The 15,870-nt window shown below is 33.0% G+C and overlaps 2 protein-coding genes across 2 annotated transcripts; both read right to left on the bottom strand.

The window, feature by feature from the left end:
• Positions 1-246: 246 nt before the first annotated feature.
• Positions 247-888, bottom strand: LOC135193964 (uncharacterized). The gene has a single exon (XM_064218587.1). It carries the CDS (start codon positions 886-888, stop codon positions 247-249), a length of 642 nt encoding a protein of 213 aa, XP_064074657.1.
• A 1,489-nt stretch (positions 889-2,377) lies between these two features.
• Positions 2,378-14,379, bottom strand: LOC113395459 (odorant receptor Or2-like). Its single transcript, XM_026633037.2, has 5 exons — positions 13,589-14,379; positions 4,318-4,414; positions 3,599-3,703; positions 2,768-2,923; positions 2,378-2,515 (listed from the first exon to the last, which is right to left on the bottom strand). Exons 1-5 carry the CDS (start codon positions 14,377-14,379, stop codon positions 2,459-2,461), a joined length of 1,206 nt encoding a protein of 401 aa, XP_026488822.1. The 3' UTR covers positions 2,378-2,458.
• Between the last annotated feature and the right edge of the window lie 1,491 nt (positions 14,380-15,870).

Below are 15,870 nucleotides of genomic sequence, written 5' to 3'. Positions count from 1 at the left end.
TGAACCCGAAATCATCGGTTAAGATGCACGCGTTCTAACCACTGGGCCATCTCGGCCCATCATTATAATATTTTTATTACATGAATTACATTAAAAATAAAGAAGATAAAACAAAAACAATGATCGCAATGTTTTATATATATATATATACATATATTTTATTATATCTGGGCAGACATATGACTACACTCCACCTGATGGTAAGTGGAAGTGGAGTCCAAACGCGAAGACGACTAGTACAGTCAGCTAGAATGAGCTGCACCAGTCACCCTCGCCATGCCAGCCCGCAAGATGCCTCTTCACGCCTCGTTTGAAGGCACCCAGTTTATAAGAGGAGGAGACCACGTGTGCTGGTAAAGAGTTCAACTTTTTGGCGGTACGACAAAGAAAAGAGTTGCCAAATTTCTTTGTGCGCGATGGAATCGAAGTCACAGTTAGGCGGTGACATCGCGAGCCAGCACGCGTAGATCTGTGAAGGAAAGGGGAAGCAGGAATTAAAGAGAATAATTCCTCAGAGCACTCGCCGTGATACAGTCGATAGAAGACGCTCAGCGCTGCTATTTCTCGACGCAAGCGTAAAGGTTCGAGGGTGTTTGTGACCTCTACGTCGCCAATAATGCCGACCGCACGTTGCTGCAACCGATCCAAGGCTTCCATTAAGTACTTAGCGGAGCCATCCCAGAGGAGCGAGCAATATTCAACGCAAAACCGCACCTGCGTTTTGTACAGCAGGAGTAGTTGTTGTGGCGTGAAAAAACGCCGCACCTTGTTCAGGACCCCGAGTTTCCGTGAAGCTGTTTTGATAACAGCCTCGATATAATCCCTTGGATTAAGGTCACAGCGAACGTCGATACCTAATACGGCAAGTTGGCTTTGTATCACTAGCATAGTGCCACTGAGAGGAGGAACAAGGGAAAATGGTGACTTTTTCGTTGTGAAGGCGCATACCTGCGTTTTCTTGGCGTTAAACTCGACAAGATTATCAGAACCCCATTTGACAATGAGCTCTAACGTCCTATCGAGTTCAACAACAAGATCCCTCCGCTTCTCCTCAGTTTCGGCCCGCCCGGCTACTGCACGTCCGTGGTAGCCCCCATGCACTGTACTATCGTCCGCATACCAATGTATGTAATAAATATAATCAAAATAATGTTTTGTTAAGTAGTTGTAACTGTTATACGGATTGGAAATTGCATTACCTGGTGGTCAGTCATTACCTTTACCTTAAGAGGAGAATAACACCCTGGGTATCTTTAAGGCAAGGGTGCATGGATATTTTATAGGATAGCACGTTCCGTCTTAGACAATATCAGTACTTAGTATCAGGTATGATTGTAGTAAAACGTAATACTACTACTATTGCAAATAAAAATTATATTTGTCGTTATCGCCAATAGACCGCCAACCTTGGTAACCAACTTGTTCTTGTGCCTGTAATTACTGACTCACTTGTCCTTAAAACCGCAACACAATAATATTACGTTATAGTGCTGTTTATATTATCCAAATAATCGATAATAATTACTTAACGATATTCGATATTCAAAAACCTGTATAATTTATAATATACACACAAGAAATAATGGGAAAAATCAAAAGTCACAATAATCTGTATTTTTTAATATAGGCATGAGTGTACATAAGATCTGATTTGCTATAAATAATAAATAATATTAATAAATATTGGACAACATCACATACATTACTCTGATCCCAATGTAAGTAGCTAAAGCAATTGTTATGGAAAATCAGAAGTAACGACGGTACCACATACACCCAGAACCAAGACAACATAGAAAACTAATGAACTTTTTCTACATCGACTCGGCCGGGAATCGAACCCGGAACCTCGGAGTGGCGTACCCATGAAAACCGGTGTACACACTACTCGACCACGGAGGTCGTAATATGCGACGAAGCGAAAAATGCTGCTAGTATTGTTATCCTTTTTCCACGCCTTCATGTTTTGTAAAGTAGTATTTTTGTCTGTATATATTTAAGCTCTCAATTTTTAATATAAAATGTTGATCCATAAAAAATATCCTGGGAACAATTTCTATTTATCGTTTAAAAGATTAAAACGTTACTAAAAAATATTTTCATTTAAATTTACATACCATTTATAGAATAAAGCAAGCAAAGGTTATTTTCTGGAAAGTTATATGGTGAAGATGTCTTCTCTTAATAATACAAAAGCAAATTCAAGATTTTTTTTAATTTTCTTTCTAAATCAGTAACAAAACCATATCGCACTAACGAAACCGTTTCGTTTAATGATGATTTATGAATCTAAATTCAATTCGGTAAGTTTTAAACTCACCACAATAATAAGCTTAAATAACAATTGTAGCTTATTTACCAAATCCTAATAGTTTGAATCGAGCAAAGTTATTATACGCTAAATGTTTGCTAAGCACAATCTGCTCGGAAACTGCGAATACCATTATTTACTCCCAAACTAATCCTGTTGAGACTGACTCAGGAGTGTGTAGTAACTGTATGCCCCTTTCAGAATCTGCAATTTAAATACATAATTGAAATATTTTTTTATAAAATAAGCATAATAATACTAAGGTCAAGGTATAGTTTGAAAATCAATTTAGAAATTTTGGTGCCAAAATGACAAGTCTTCCAAATTTAGCTAAGAAATATTAAGCATTAGCCATCATGAATATCAATAAATTTAAGCGCAGTTATTATTTTAGCATTTATCTATTTAGTAATAGAGCATGATTTTGAATGAACACAAATTCTGCAAGGCACTTACGCTTATGAAGGTAGCCACAGTGATATTAGTGAATGGTCCAGCGCTAAAGACTATAATTCGGTTGAACTGGTCGACCAAAATATTAATATCTTTTTGCTCGGAGACATTTCTCGTCCACCAAATGCTTTCATATGGACCCCGTGATGAATCTCTACTCTAGAAATAAATACACTGTTATCATCTCTAGTTACAAATGATCCCTTAAAGTAATGATAAAAAATAAGTTATAGTTACGGAGAACTTTTTTTTTCCTTTGCAATATATCGGGGTGGAAATTACCACCATCGTCCGCAAACATTGGTGCCGTAAAAAATTCTAATCATTTCGTACATCTCCAATGCGCCACCAACCTTGGGTACAAAGTTATTAAGTCCCTTGTGAAACGAAAAACCTAAGTTGTGAACCTATGGACTCATAATCTGTGGCTCTGTAAGGAAGCCATTGGACCAGTGAGATATTTGATGTACATAAATGATGTATTATAAATATATTAGTTACGACTATGGACTATTTCATTTCGTCTTATCTAAAACAATATAAGAACCTGATTGATAAGAGAATGAGTTGTTGTTTATATTTAATTAACTATAGTATACATTATGTTTCAGTTAAATGTAATTGTAATTACGATTACAGATCCCGCGATGCCTTCAAGACGGAGTTGGTGCTCTTTTTTAGTAGTTATTCTGGTATGCTGGGAGGTACCAGGCGTTGTCAACACCGGCGAGTTCCACATGTACCCCTCTTTATGTAGGGGTTAGGAGTGGTTTTCCAGCGAGTAAGAATAGGACACTAAGCAATTTAATAAATAATAAAGTAGGTCTTACGTACCACGTACAGGACGTCATTGCTGTGCCAGCAATACATAAAAAGTTGTGCCACACCAAATATCAAATATTCAACTGTGATGAACCTCTGCATTGTACTTGTTTCAATCTAAACACATATAATAACAATAACGTTAATAAAACTTCAATATTGCTCCCGCCTAAATAACTCTTGTTACATCAAAAAGGAACCTTATATTACTGAAATTCGTTCGAACGTAAAAATTTGCCACCAACTACGAATATTCATTTGATGATCAGGATATTATTTGCCTGTATGATAATTTACATTGTTGATAATTGAATAATAATTTTATAAATGGTTCAAATATAATTCAATCAGCTTGATTGAAAGCAAAATATCAAACTTTATCATAGTGTTGGAAATTTTAATAGTAATGGTAATTATAATAGCATTTGGTATAGTTTTACTAAGAGCCGAGATGGCCCAGTGGTTAGAACGCGTGCATCTTAACCGATGAACTGAATTTTCACTGAATTGCCACTGAATTTTCATGTGCTTAATTTGTGTTTATAATTCATCTCGTGCTCGGCGGAGAAGGAAAACATCGTGAGATCCTGCCACATGTGTATTCCACCAACGCGCATTGGAGCAGCGTGGTGGAATAGGCTCCATACCTTCTCCTCAAAGGAGAGGAGGCCAGCAGTGGGAAATTTACAGGCTGCTAATGTAATGTATGTAAAATGTATAGTTTCACTCACAGTTATTTGATAAGCTGTTGCACAAAGCATTATTGAACAAACAATCACGTACAGAAACATTATTGGCGACAGGCAAGAATCGAAGAGACGAATAAACCTGGAAGCATTTATAGAGGTATTAGTTATAATAATGATTTAATTGAAGCAATAAAGCAAAATTTGACTTGGTGATAGGGCTTTTTGCAAGCGTTTCTGGGTAAGCCCACACTATAGCCAGATTTTCTAGCGAGCCAGTGTTACAACTGGCACAAGGGACATAACATCTTAGTTCCCAAGATTGAAGCATTGGCTCTGTAAGGAATGATTAATATTTCTTACAGCGCCAATTTTTATAGGCATCGGTGACCACTTACCACAAGGTGGCCCATTTGATACCAAAAAGAGAAAAATTAACTTCTTCCTTTCAATAAAAGTATTGATCTAGGTAGTATCGCAAAACGGGTTGAGTTGAAAAATGTTGATATTACTTGTAAAAAACAAACTTGCAAACTTTTAAGTAGTTTTTATCCATAAAATTAGAATTAATTTCTTTACAAAAGTAATTTTAATTCGTATATTGTTTTAAAGAAAGATATGGATGAAATATGTAATAATAATTAAACAATAAAGATTTATTGTTGAATTAATTCAAATTCGACTCAACTATGATTATAACAATTTTCACAAATTCATACAGTACTGTTTCTGATTAACTTGAAACCAAAATATGCGAAAGCAGCAATACTGTCGGGTTTTGAATAGTCCATAAATACCGGATCAGCTTTATCATTTTCATATAACGGAATTCCGAGACCTCTAGTTTCTAATAAATCATGATATCCTCTAGTTTATGAAGCGCATACCCTTGAACCCAAGAAAATACAAAACATCTTCAAGCTAGGTACATTTTATGACATTTTTATATCTATTGTAATATAAAAGTCCTGTATCGAGTAACGACTTTGTATATATATTATATTCCCGAATGTTAAAGCGAAATATAAAAGTTTTTTTTTTTTGTATATTTTTTGTTGCCAGTCATATTTGTTGCATGCAAGAAAAGCGAATGGAGCTGTGGAGTCTGACGTTTCAAGTGCCTAATTTATGTGTGCATTTCATTTAGAAATCTACGTTGGAAATAAGAAGTGTAAAGATTTTTTTAACATCTGCAAAATATTTGTATAACGTTTTCATTAGTTACAAGTATTTTAATTTTCTAAATTAATATACAAGACACTTAAATTGGATACAGGTCATAACGACTTTTGAGCCAAAAATATTTTTTGAAAAATCTTCTCACAATTTAACCCTTGAAACACAATATTTTTGTAATTTGCGTTAGGTACAGTGTAGTCGATAATTAAATCTCTAGAGGTAGACTATCTAATGATCGTATTTGTGTTCACCGAGAAACACGGCTAATTCGTCACGACTTGTTTTAAAATAAGTTTACCTACATTTTGGAACATTTTATTTATTTTTTATCTAAATAAGGTAAAGTTTTTTGTTAGTAATCTGTGCCAAGCTAACCTTTACCAGCTTTAAAACTGCTGGGCTTTCACGAACAATTTCTTACAAAATCAATTTTTATGAGGCCAACTATCGGATTCACATTTGCACCCAGTTTTTCAAGATCTACATGCTTAAAAGTTAGACACTAACCCAACGTGGTATTTATTTGTCTAATAGCGAGTACAATCGTTTGACGTTTATTAACATCAATCAAGCTGATATATATATATATATATTTTTTTTTTTAATTTTTGATAAATTTCATAGTTTTCTAAAAGAATGGTCAAATACATTTGAGGTTTTTCCCTCAAAAAGATTTTTTTCAAAGAAATACTGCTAATCAAACATTCAAACAGAGTCCACTGTAAAAATCAACAATAGCACGTAGAACATCCGGCACTAAAAATACCAAGCCCTAGTCTTGCAAATGAAGCAAGTTAACATAGCAAAGCAGCAAAGAAAATATAGTCGAGGTAAAACATATAGACGGATATGTTTTCGCTCGACTATCCTCCTTTTTTGAAGTCAGCGTTCAAAGCTACAACTAGAAAAATATGTCAGAAAAATGACCCTCAGTCGTCAAAGTACTGTATAAACAATTTTGGAATTTCTATATGGTGCTGTGAGGAAGAATGATATTTAAAGTATTATGTTTATTAACAACATTGTTTATATAGATCTATATATTATGTAAGATAGAGTTTATATAAGTCCTGTTTTATGATATCGGTAGGCGGACAAGCGAATGAGTCATCTAATGGTAAGTGGTCACTCCCGCCTCATCTGATGGTAAGTGGCCCATAGATATTGGTGTTGTAAGAAACATTAACTTCTCCTTACATCGCCACTACGCCATCTAACATAGGAACTAAGATGTTATGTTCCTTGTGCCTGTAGTTACACTGGCTCAATCACCCTTCAAACCGAAACCGTAACAATAAATATTACTATTTGGTTAGCAAAAAATTCACATGATATTACTAAAAAGATTCTTAGAAATATTAAATGCATGTTTATCAGTCGATGTTATTTAATTCGTTGCAGAAATTTTATAAAACATCATTGAATACATTTCGGTCTAAACATAATATTCATAGGTTTCCGATTATTTTCCATTCAAAATGTTATCATATACATTAGTAGAGGCTGTAATATAGTCATAATTTTAATATCGGACTTTGCAATCCCAATTTCCATATGTACCATCATAATATTTATTATCATATATTTATATTATATGTACTTAAATTCAAAAAAAATTATTTGATTTTTTAACATAAGAATTTACAACATTAATGCTTAAATATATATAAGCTTCATCAAATGTATAGCACCTCGCCTTATTGCCTCCACTGGTGACAGGCTGGTTCGTTTTTAGCCCAGAGGATCGGAATTGCGATTCAACGGGGAAATGCTGCTGGCATTCTTTCCAGCATTCCACGCGGTCAAGATTTATTCAGTAAGTATTTTTAATTCATATTTGTATATATATTATATAGTAAATGATATGAAATGGTGGTAGAGCTTTGTGCACCTATTGTGGTAAGTGAAGCTGCTCATCATAATGTATTCTATCACCAAACAATGCTTAATATTGTTGTGTTTTAGGCACAAGGGACCTATCTAATCACACGTTGGTGGCGCATTGGCGATGTGAGATATTTTTTACAGTACCAATGATTGCAGTAGTTGCAGCATTGCAATAACTACTTACTATCAGGTGGGTTTTCTAATCTGACTTTGTCCCCGGAGAAGCAATCCTCAAATTATATATATTTATATATTTTTATATTGTCCGGACATACATATGACTACACTCCACCTGATGGTAAGTGGGAGTGGAGTCCAAACGCGAAGACGACTAGTAGAGTCAGCTAGAATGAGCTGCACTATCACCCTAGCCATGCCAGCCCGCAAGATGCCTCTTCATGCCTCGTTTGAAGGCTTCGTTTGAACATCAAATTGTTTTGGCCCCAAACATTCTCTACAGATTCCTAAATATTAGTAAAAATAGGTATTTTTGAATTCATTGTTGTGAATGTATAAACAAGGCAATAGCTCCGATAGCAATAACGCAATCAGTTTGATGTAGTATTATATTGTACAGTGAATAGTGTTGGAGCGTGTTCGAACATAAACGTTTCATTTTTATGTAATAAAGAATATGTTCAGAGATTTTTTTATGTTCACCATAAAAATAAAAAAAATTGTGCGGGATATTATAAACGTTGTACTCGTTGACATGTGTTCGAAACAGATAAAACTATTCTTATAAAATCGTATATACTAATATCATAATGTTGAGACTTATTTGTTTGAACGCTCTCTAAAGTTGTATCACCTTTTTAGTAGGTGTTAAGTACGAACCACTCCCAGATATTCAGTACCGGTTTGAAGGATGAGTGAGTCAGTGTATCTACAGGCAACGACATCTTAGTTCCCAAGGTTCATCGTAATTGCCAAGGTAGAGCATTGGCGATATAAGGATTGGTTATTTTTACTTACAGCGCCATTGTCTATGGACGACCACATAGCATCAGTTGGCCGATTTGCTCGTCCGCCTATCTTGATAAAAATAAATAAATAAATAAAAGTATTAAAAAAACTTGCCTGCTTGGATGTTACTAAAGTATAATATCAATTCACGAATCACAGGAAAGGAGCTGTCATGTCACTGATGATATTTTCGATTCCTCATAATTACTATGAAATCATTAGAACCGTAGTGTAGGAATAATTGTATTTCAGACATAATTATGGAACGCGTTATGCAATTATTGTGCAGATAATAACAGTGGACAGTGTGACATTCGGTTTACGTCTAACATTCATTATTGCGTTTAAAATTATTTATTAAATATTATGTAGCTTGAAAAGCCGCAAAATTTACGAGCGATTTTATACGAAATTTAAACAAGGTATTTAGTAAGCTTTAAACAATCAAATAGTAATAAATTATTAAAAAGTTAGAGGAGAAAAATAATTTTAAAAAAGCGCGAGTCGGACTTGGCCATAAAGGGTTCCGTAGAAGCAAGTATCAAGGTTTATGTTTATGAATTTTTTTTTTTTTTTTGTGTTAGAGTTAATCGAATGAAAGGTAAATTGTGGTTTACGATTTATGAAATAAAAAAAAAATTATAACTAGATCTTATTCAAACCAATTTTGGGTGGATGTTTACATGATAATGTACATCATATATTTTTTTAATTTTATCATTCTTTTATTTTAGAAGTTACACAGGGCACACCATTTTACGATTTTGGAAGTGTTTGTTGCGCAAACTATTCAGTTTAGAAAAAAAAATAGGTTAGAAACCTCGATATCATTTTTGAAGGCCTATCCATAGATACCTCACACGTATAGGTTTGATGAAAAAATTTTTTGAGATTCAGTTCTAAGTATAGGGAACCCCAAAATTAATTTTTTGTTTTTATTTTTGTGTGAAAATCTTAATGCGGTTCACATAATACATCTACTTCCAACCAAGTTTCAACAGTATAGTTCTTATAGTTTCGGAAAAAAGTGTGTGTTCGGCTGTGACATACGGACGAACAGACATATAGACATGACGAATTTGCAAGGGTTCCGTTTTTTGTCATTTGGCTACGTAACCCTAAAACCGGCTAAAAAATTCTGAAAAATTATAGATAAGATACTCATAATTATATAAAATTCTCAATTGATGTATTAAGAGAATGAATGAAGAATTATAGAGAAAATGCCATTATATGCGATTTACTTCATTTCAAAACCGATTACAGGCTGCAACTGTCATTACGATACCCATTGTGATTGCGAATGCGTTAAATTATCTTGCAAATGTTTCTGTCATTTGTTTCGATCTACAAATAAGCGGTAGATTAATCTTTGTATCGTTTTTCTTACTGAGACAAAATCTTCTTACATACGGATCTTACATGGTACTTTTAACTTACTTAGGCATTTGTTTTGGTAATAGTAGCCTTAGCACAATTTCAATTAGAGATTTAAGCTATTCTAATAAACCTATAGCTGAACTGCCTTTATATATAATTCTTTAAAGTAATCAAATCAAAAATCATTTTCTAAATTATATTATAGACCTCAGCAATAAACTGTTGAAGTTGAATAAAAATATACAATGAAATTTTTGAAAATATTGAAAAAAATCGTCATAAATTTACAATGTCATAAAGATTGGAATATCTGAAAATTTCGTCGTTCGCTTAAAAGAAAAGAAGCGTATATAGTATAGATGTACGATAATCACGAGGCATTCCTGAAACAAGTTGCTTTCCGAGGATTTGTTACTAATCTTTATTTGACAGGGGGCTTTTAAGGAATTAGCAGAGAAGGTAAAAATGTTGAGGATAAAGGCCCGCGATCAAAGTGACTTGTTTGTTCTTGTGCTATCATTGTGGATTATGTCGGGGTTTTTTTTTCTCTCATCCATTCTAATCTGGACAAGCATTCTAGGATATGTAAACATTTGTAAGATGATTTTCTACTCAGACTCAAACTAATGGGCCGAAAATTGAGATTAATTGCTGGCAAAATATTTGCGAATAGAAATTTTGGGCTCGTTGGTAAATTTATTGCTGTAATAAGTAGATGTTTAAAATAATGTAACATGTAATGTGTTATGTAAATTTAGTTCTGAAATTATCTTTTTTAATGTATGTCCATATCGTTTGAAGGCTTTGATTTAATTCGATACAAAGTAGAAAACAAAACTATCGTACTTATCAATAAAATAAAAGACATAACTTTAGTAACGTCAAGGAGGATAATCTTTTTTTCACGAGATTTTTTTTTTGTTTATTCGGGTGGGTTTTCTTGATCCTGTTTTCTTTATAAGATTTTTGTTTTTACGATGTAGCTAGATGTATAGGTAATAAATGTTGGCTGTTACTTACATCGCCAATGCGCCACCAACCTTGGGAGCTCAGGTGCTATGTCCCTTGAGCATGTAGTAACACTGCCTCTCACCCTTTAAACCGGAACACAACAATATTGAGTAATGCTGTGTGGCGGTAGAATACCTGATGAGTGGGTGGTACCCAGCCAGACGCGCTTTCACAAAGCTCTACCACCAAGTAATATGTACCACTTGCGATAATAAATAAAAGGAGCGCGCGGAACATTATAGTAAAGCAACGATAACAGGAAAAAACGTAAACAAAATAAAAGCGAACGCAAATTCCCGGTAGTGCTTTCGTAACGGGAAATGTCCCGTATTTTCAATAAGTCAATACTGTTGTAACTTTAATTATTAATTATTGAAGTATTAAAAAAGACGTCGTTTCTCACTACCACGAAATTGTATTCGCTTTTGTTTTTTCACTATAATGCTCAGCGCGCTCTATTTGCCTTTTATTTCATAATCTGAACATGTTACATAATTTATGGTTGAAACTTAAAGGCTTGACATTATGTTATATTGAATACTAGCTGTGCCCGCGACTTCGTGCGCGTTGTTTGAATTTAAGTTATTTGGATATTGTAGCGTGATTTTATTTATATCCTATACATAATTCTAAAATATCCCGTCGAAATCGGTCGAAATCCCGTCGAAATCGGTTCAGCCGTTCCAGAGATTAGCCGGAAAAAACAGACAGACAAAAATTGTAAAAAATGTTATTTTGGTATATGTACCGTGTACATATGCATTTAGTAAAAATGGGTTATTTTAATATTACAAACAGACACTCCAATTTTATTATATGTATAGATAATGTTTGAATGAAACACAGTATAAAAATGCGTTATTTTAATTATATTGCATATTATATGCGACGAACCGCAAAACGATGCGAATTTTACACAACTAAATAATTAACGGACTGATGCATCAAATAAAATTAATTTAACACGGAACCTATCAAGGCGTCCACGGAAATCTATCACGTAGTGCGATCAGATAAAGATCATTTTCGGGGAAAAGATTATGCGATATACGTCAAAACTTGCACAGTAACTGTGGAAGTGTACATTTGAGTGATAAATTTCCTTTGACTAAGTTTATGACTTCTACAGATGTGAGAAATTCGAAGTTCATTAAATTTATGTAGGGTTTATTTATTTATTTATTTATTTATTTATTTATTTATTTTATTTGCAGTTTCATGCTCACACATACAATTAAACTTTAGTTTACATGAAATAAACCCTGCTAGGGCGTAGCAAATGTTAGAGAGACGGACGTTCTATCACAATTTTATCTGTCAGATATTCCTCGAGTGTGTAATAGCATTTTTTTTTAAGAATTTCTTTTAACTTATTTGGGTAGCTTGGTTCATTTATATTTTGCTTAAATACGTCCGGCAATTTATTAAAAATTTTTATGCACATAGCATGTGTGCCCGATTGGTGAAGTTTCAGTTTTGATGTTGTAATTTCAAAATTATATTTATATCGTGATTCAAAACGCCGCGGGTTATTCTAACATTTAAAGTTTCTCGTGATGTTATAAGGTGTTTTCGTGGAGTTTGAACTAATTAAGAAAAGTTTATTGGTATATGATGTTTAATCATATCTTTGGCAGTTCCAACTAAAAGCAAAATTTTAATTAAAACAACTAAATATTTCGTTAAGTCAACACTTACGACTGTGAAGTAAGCTGGAAACTTCATGTTCTCTAATAACAGCATAAACTATTACGTAGCTTGAGAAAATACCTAACACAGTGATTATTCATTATGTTCAGAGATGATCCTGATTAAATTGGGCAACAGTTACTTCATGAGCTTAATTTGTGTTTATAATTTTTGTATTTAAATTAATCTACATTTAGTAATAGCAGCAATAAGTCTCACTCCGCTTTCTTGGTAAAAACGAGCGCTAAAAAGTGCCTACTTATTTAAAGTACATTCCGATTTAGAATTTTTTCTAATTTTTAAAGTTTATTTTTTTTTAGTAGTTCATATTTCATATGATCATTATATATGCTCGTGGTGACTCATTGCTCAAAATTGAACCGTTATTTATTGCTCACAAGAAGAACTAGCTAATATTAACTAAGCTACGGCCTGTTGTTACTGCCGCAAAGTTTATAAGACTTTACCAATAGCACACAAACTGTGTTGCTCAATTTTACACACTTACTATATAGGAGACCATGACCTTTCCCGGGACTATCCCTATACTAAATTTCATCATAAATATTCGAATTCAGGTTTGAGCGTGATGAAGTAACAGACAGAGTTGCATTGTTATATTGACTTATAAGTATAGATTGGAATGATAGGAAATATAAACTTTTAAAATAACGCTCGGCTGGACGCAAGCTCGACGCCATTATGCCAATAAAAACCCAATGATTGTTAACGATGACATGGAGTGTGTTGTCCTTTTCAGTACGAATGTATACTATAAATGTTTCATATTAAAAATGTATATCTATAATGTATGTGTGTTTGTGTGTATCAAACGCATGGTAAAATCGGAAATGGTTTTTTTTTATTAAATTTATGACATATCTAATGAAATTATATAAAAAAATTGCACTGCTTCTTCGTGTGACAAATTTCATACCTCTTAAAAAGTACAACGTTTTTGCTTCACGTATTAGTTTACGGTTAAAAAAAAGTACGAGTATTTAATTAATAAGTCTATGTTCAGTATAAGATCTGTCAAACTGATTCTATGTATAAATGGAAATTTCTCTTTGAAAAAGCGTACCTAAGAGAAAAAAGTAATATTTTATTTTTCATTGGATCTGAAATATATTTCGTATCTTCATTGCTTGTAAAATAAACATCTCATTGTTATGATACACATAGAAATGAAATAAAAACTTACTTTATTAATTCCACGTGACGTCTATAGTAATTTTTCAAACGCAACTGAAAATCTTCGTGACTCAAAACATAATCAGTTGATCCGAAAATGTTACTGCTATCGATCCTCAACATTTCAAGTTCCCCCTTAAAGAACACCATGATAACAATGGCATTAGTATCAAAAGAAGTTATCCATCCTCCCCCATAAATTGCAGCATAGCTCTGATAAAAGCAAGCAATTATGTGACCCTTGACGGTATTTTTGTCAATGGGTACCCAAGAACTAACAACTTGGGCGTAGTTTTCCGTGCCATTTCTAATATTCTCCCTATACGTTTCAGAGAACACGTATTTATAAATCGGTTGGCTGATAACAAAAACAACAGTAGTGTACATCAAGAGGAAATAACTTAGCGTTATTCTCCTGCTATATTTTGTATATCTCTCTATAACATCATTCTTAAGAACATCACGATTTCTTTGAATTTTATCAGCTCTGTTCACGTAGTCAATAATATTGTTCCATTTCTCTTGAAATATCAGAAAGCTAGTCACTTTGCTAACACTGACCGTTGCCAATAAGGTTATTTTTATATTCGTTAAAAGTAAATTCATATCGTCTTTGACGAACCAAATCTCCGCATATTCGGTTGCTGTGAAAATTATCACAGTTAAATGTAAGAAAATATATAAAAATTTCATTGATGTTTGTTTGGGCAGGATTAACCCCCAAAATTTTAAAGCACGAATATTCGGACCGAGTAGAGGAAATCTTGGATCTTCAAGTTTTTTAAATATATAACCCAACATGATGCAGACGGAACAGATATGTTACAATGAAAGGCGTCAAGTCGTAGGTAATATTAAACACTCTAGTGATGGGCTGTATACGATGACGACTTAACATATTGATGACATTATTATATTGATTGATTTGTTGTAGAGGCTTATTTTTTAAAAACTTTATTGTTCTGTATTGTAAACAACAAATATGAAGGTAAATTGACACGATCGAGATTGTATGTTTGCACTTATTCTGAAAATTAGTTCATAGTTTTGCTTGATTTTATTTAATCTATTCTTTGATACTTTATTGCGAATAGATAAAAAAGGTTAATGGTAAAAACGTTTTCTACTAAACAATCTATAGAAGCGAATACAAACTAATATCAATGTCTGTCTGTCCCTATGTATGACTTTAAAACTACCCAACGGATTTTGATGCGGTTTTTTTTTAATAAATATTGTGCTTCAAGACGAAGACGTACAAATATAACACATGCATAATATAGTAGAGAAACACTGATAATTTAAGAGGTTTCTAACGTGATGACGTAAACAAATATTTTTTGCGCTTACATTACAAACGCTGGATGAACCCTATATGATAAGTAATACAGCATTAATCCTTATCCAATTAAATACCTCAATACATTGTGCATTTAATATTGATCTATATGGCCCTAAAATTACTGAAAAAAATAAATAAATATATATATCAATATCAGCATAGCACCCGTGCGAAGCCGGATTTGGTCGCTAGTTTAATATATATAAATTAGCATATATGCATTCAATAATATATCGTCATATATTAAATCGAATCAAACTATTCTATTAATAACTATTATCAACGTAGTTAATATTTTTTTTATAGAACCAAACTATCGACTGTCGATAAATTTCGATGACATCCCTATGAAAGAAAGAACGTATAAATTATTAATATTAATTATTTTACCGTCGAGTTGGTTATAAAATCAGAATGTATAATTATATTTGAAATTAAGACGCCATAGTGTTAGATTTCTAATTAATATTTTGTAGAATAGTAATTATCTGTTAATAATCTCGGTATAATTTACTTAGCTTCGATGGCTTATTTTACTTTTTATAGTGTATTTTTTAAATTATTTTCATATATAATTTAAATCTCATCGAACTCTACTTAAAGAGACGGGTTTATGAAATGCTATCTAATATGAAAAATAAAATAAGTTTTAAATTGGCAAACCATATATGGAATTTATAATGATATTATATCTAATAAGTAAAACAAACGTAAATTATAATCACTCACCATATTCTAACGCTAAGCAGCATCATTTAGAATTGCTGTATTTCGATTTGAAGGGTGAGTGAGTCAGTCTTAAGGCACCAGATACATAACATCTAAGTTCCCAAGGTCGTTGGCACATTGGCGATGTTAGAAATGACTAAATAGGGCACAGTAGTGACCACTTACCATCAGGTGGCCCTTATGCTCGTCCTACTTATACCCTGAAAAATATAACACCATGA

The sequence above is a fragment of the Vanessa tameamea genome, chromosome 23, assembly GCF_037043105.1.
Source record: "Vanessa tameamea isolate UH-Manoa-2023 chromosome 23, ilVanTame1 primary haplotype, whole genome shotgun sequence".
Classification (NCBI taxonomy): Eukaryota; Metazoa; Arthropoda; class Insecta; order Lepidoptera; family Nymphalidae; genus Vanessa; species Vanessa tameamea.
This window is presented reverse-complemented; position numbering and strand designations above follow the sequence as displayed.

What these genes read in the sequence shown, in the direction of transcription:
- LOC113395459 (XM_026633037.2), bottom strand. Translation starts at nt 14,379, where the DNA reads ATGTTGGGTTATATATTTAAAAAACTTGAAGATCCAAGATTTCCTCTA. An exon ending in CGTCACGTGGAATTAATAAA is followed by an intron (nt 4,415 to 13,588) that starts GTAAGTTTTTAT and finishes AAATGCTTCCAG; the next exon opens with GTTTATTCGTCTCTTCGATT. An exon ending in CTGTGGCTACCTTCATAAGC is followed by an intron (nt 2,516 to 2,767) that starts GTAAGTGCCTTG and finishes TTTAAATTGCAG; the next exon opens with ATTCTGAAAGGGGCATACAG.
- LOC135193964 (XM_064218587.1), bottom strand. Translation starts at nt 888, where the DNA reads ATGCTAGTGATACAAAGCCAACTTGCCGTATTAGGTATCGACGTTCGC.